This window comes from Otolemur garnettii, unplaced genomic scaffold (genome assembly GCF_000181295.1).
Source record: "Otolemur garnettii isolate 467f Iridium unplaced genomic scaffold, OtoGar3 scaffold00022, whole genome shotgun sequence".
Taxonomy (NCBI): domain Eukaryota; kingdom Metazoa; phylum Chordata; class Mammalia; order Primates; family Galagidae; genus Otolemur; species Otolemur garnettii.
The window spans coordinates 21,994,599-21,998,708 of record NW_003852417.1 but is presented as its reverse complement, the minus strand read 5'-3'; the positions used below and the strand labels follow the sequence as shown (position 1 = coordinate 21,998,708).

The 4,110-nt window shown below is 43.1% G+C and overlaps 1 protein-coding gene across 1 annotated transcript in view; it reads left to right on the top strand.

The window, feature by feature from the left end:
- XDH (xanthine dehydrogenase) overlaps positions 1-3,890 on the top strand; it is a 64,878-nt gene extending 60,988 nt beyond the window's left edge. Inside the window, exons 34-35 of the mRNA XM_023511824.1 lie at positions 653-829; positions 3,403-3,890. Of these exons, the coding sequence (XP_023367592.1) occupies positions 653-829; positions 3,403-3,453 (228 nt within the window). The 3' untranslated portion in view covers positions 3,454-3,890. The remainder of the gene's footprint in view (positions 1-652; positions 830-3,402) is intronic.
- Positions 3,891-4,110: the final 220 nt, after the last annotated feature.

Sequence of the window (4,110 nt, the reverse complement as noted above, 5' to 3'; positions counted from 1 at the left end):
AGAGAGAGACATTTCGACCCTTGCCATCAGCTCTTGCAATTTACCATGCATCAGAGTCACTGCGGCTTGTGATAAAAATGCACCTCTATGGGGCCCACCCCCAGAAGTTTTGAATCACGAGGTCTGGGGTAGGACCCTGAGACATGTCCTTAGTGATTCTGATAGATGTGGTCTCTGATTGAGGCTTAGGGGAAAGGAAAACAAACCTCTGCTAGAAAGTGTTTAATTCTTATTTGTCATTACACCTGTCATTCCGGCAGATGCTGTAAATACGATGATGGTGCCTGTAAATGTTGGTGCCAGAGTTACAGGTGGATTATTCCCTAGGCTACTGACTATGAGGAAAGGGTTATGACAATATCAGATTTTGTGGTCTATAAAATATAATGATCTATGATAACTATAAATGGTACGTTATATCTGCATGGTGTCATCAGAGAAAGCTCTATGGCAAGGGTTAAAAGAATTCTCGGCCCCTGATTAATTTCAAATGTGCCTCCCTGCTGTGTGTGGTGTGGCCCCCTTAGTGCTGGGTGAGGCTTCCCTGACACCAGTATCCTTGGCTGGTGCGGGGGTTGCTGCTTGGTCAGTGTGGTGGCATGAGGACTGGGGCCATTTGCCTGACCCCTTGCCCTGTTCCCTGTCCATTCAGGCTGTCGGGGAGCCACCCCTCTTTCTGGCCGCCTCCATCTTCTTTGCCATCAAGGATGCCATCCGTGCCGCTCGAGCTCAGCACACAGATAATAATGTCAAGGAACTTTTCCAGCTAGACAGCCCTGCCACCCCGGAGAAGATCCGCAATGCCTGCGTGGATCAGTTCACCACCCTGGTATGATGCCTCTCCTGTGCCCACTCAGTCGGGGGGGAGGGCTGGGGGGAGGCTGTGCAGGGAAGATTCTGCAAAGAGGAGAGAGGTTGGCTCTCTGTCAACAGTCTTGTGTCAATGGCCACCCTTCAGTCTGCAGTGTGAGGTGCCCACTTGTAGGAGAATAATGAGAAACCCTATTAAAGCTGCTACTTGGAGATGGGCCTAGAGATGGGAGGAATGCATGGTGCATAGTCGTCACAGATTCCATCATTTTCCATCTAGATAAGGGTGATGAATAAAGTCTAGAGAGCTGAATCTTTGCTGTTGGTCATAAGCATTTGGGGGATCTTTCTTTGTTAAAGACACAGATGGAGGGGGAAAGAGGGAACATTTAGATAGATCAACCACTTTTATTCATGTACCATGCTGACACAGGGATGCACAGGTCCCCTGGAGGCCTTTGCACCCAGATGATTATGTTATGTGGTCATCAATTGCGACCTTGAAGGTATATGCAGCAGAAAGTAACAGAGGAATTCCACAGTTACTGGAATCGCTTTGGGAAGCACCTATGTGATGTCCTTAGTGGTCAATGCCTGATGAAAGAAGGCTGTTGTGGGATTCCAGCTTCTCCCACTGCTGGAATCTCAGAACCAGCTCTGCCTCTGAGTTGTGCTGAGGCAGACACTGCATTTACAGAGCTCTCCAATTGCTTTGCAACCATAATCTCTGCGCAGTTAGCAAGATTGGGTTTCCGTCTTTTGAAATCTGATAGGTCTGTGGATTTAGAAGTGAAGTGGGGACCATGAGTTCTAGGCATAGGGAGGATATGGGAGACCCCCAGGTAGTAAGTCCACCATCCCTAACCTCAGCACTGTGGTTGAAGGAGGCATGCCAGTCTCCATTCAGGCCCCCTCAGGTCTTCCCATAGTTTAGCTGTGGGGTGAGAACCACACAGACCATCTGGGAAGCTCCCAGGTGGTGAGGATACCCATAGCCCACCCTGGCCCCCAATGCTGACAGTTACCCAAACCCCATTTCCCTGAGAGCAGGAGTGCTGTGTGGCTCCCAAGAGGCTTACACACTTGGCAAGGTTATGTGATGCAGAACTCAATTTATTTACTCTTTTTTCTCTTGTACGGATACATAATATTTTACATGTTTATAGGGTACATGGGACTGTTTGTTGCGTGCATAGAACTTGCAACAATCAAGTCAGAGGATTCGGGGTATCCATCACCTTGACAAACCTTGAGTGTTTGTCATGTCTATGTGTTAGTATCATTTCAAGTCCACTCTTCTAGTTACTTTCAAGTATATAAAATATTCTTGCTAAATGTAGTCCCCCTATTCTGCTCTCAAACATTGGAACTTATTTCTTCTAACTGTAGGTTTATACCCTCCCATCCTCGCTCTCTTCTCAGCTTCTAGTATCTTATCATTATGTTCTCTATATCCATAAGATCTAGCTTTTTAACTCCTACATATGAGTGAGAACATGCAATTTTTGTCATTATTTTACTTAATGACCTCCAGTTCCATCCATGTTACTATAAATGACATGAGTTCATTTTTCTTTATGGGTTACATAATATTCCATTGCATATATATAGCATATATATATATACACACAGAATATATACACATACAAAATATATATATACACACACAGAATATATATACATACACACACTATATATACACATACCACGTTTTCTTCATCTACTCGTCTGTTGATAGACACCTAATGGTGATTCTGTATCTTTGCTATTGTGAACAGTGCTATGATAAACATTTAAATACAGGTATCCCTTTGATATACAATTTCTTTTCCTTTGGATAAATGCCTAGCAGAGGGCTTGCTAGATCACGTGGTAGTTCTACTTTCAGTTTTTTAAGAAGTCTTCATACTGTTGCCCATAGTGGTTGTACTAATCTACACTCCCATCAATGGTGTATGAGTTCCCTTTTCTCCACATCTTTGCCAACATCTGCCATTTTTGTCTTTTTAATAGCCATTCTAACTGTGGTGAAATGATGTTGTTGTGGTTTTGATTTGTATTTCCTGATGATTAGTGGTATTGACCTTTTTTTAATCTGTTGGTCATTTATATATTCTCTTTTGAGAAATGCCTCTTTATGCCCTTTGTCCATTTTAATGGGAGTATTATTATTTTACTGTTGTGTTCTTTGAGAACTCAATTATTTTACGAGCCCCTAGGAGGTCCCAGACCTAAAACAAAAACTCTTTCTTATGTTACAACACACCACTGACTTTAAAATCCCTGGCATGGAATCATATAAGCAGCTGATTCTATGAGCCAATCATGCTTTTTAAGGACTACGAGTGCCACATAAGATGGGACCACTTCTAGATGGTTCATCACCATATCTCCAGAGTCTAATAGAGTAAGAAGTGAAGGACCTGGAGATTCAGGTGCCCTGCCCTGGGGTGACCCTTACATCTGGGATTGCAGGGTGGCATTTGGTCCCGGAATGATGGTTGACAGTGGTGGGAGGTGCACATATGCGAGAGGGTGGGAAGGGCACCATCAAAAGGCCTTGGTAATGAGAGCTCTGCCGTTCCTTCCTAGTGTGTCACTGGTACAAAAGAAAACTGCAAGCCCTGGTCGCTGAGGGTCTGAAGAGAACGTCCCCAGAAGAGACTTCTGCTGTGCTGGATCTTCCATGGGTTAGGAAAGTTGCAGGATGACAAAGCTGTGATTCATCAGGATGGCATTTGGAAGAAAAATGAATGCATTGGACGAATTTGATCAAAAATATGACTTGTCAGCATAATGATAAGCAAATTTAGAACTGATAGGCCTCACTGGTGAATATGCAATTATGGCCATTTCTTTCTATTTGAATCATGTATTTGAAGTAGGTTTGGGATGAGTTCATGCTGTATCCTCCCTCCCTGGACAGCCTGCATAGCTAGCTTCAAGTTCTGTTGATGTCTGTCCCTCAGAGAAGATTCTCACAAATCCACAGAAGCTTAAACCAAAGATACTCTAAATCTGTGTGCCTTCCTCATAAAGCCTTTTTTTCAAACCAATAAACATTATCTCATAAGCTCCTATCTATACTCAAATTTTACAGTAAAGTCTAGGATGAATTAAAACCTCTAACTACTTCTAAGTCCTTGGAGAGAATAGAGAATTGAACAAATTCAAGGTTAATTGGATCCACTTTTTAAAAGCTACATAAAGTAAGAATACCCTAGAATGCAAAAATCAACCAACTCAGTTCCTGAGCACCTTCAGTGTGCTAGATCCCTCCTTATATATTTTCAAAGAAAA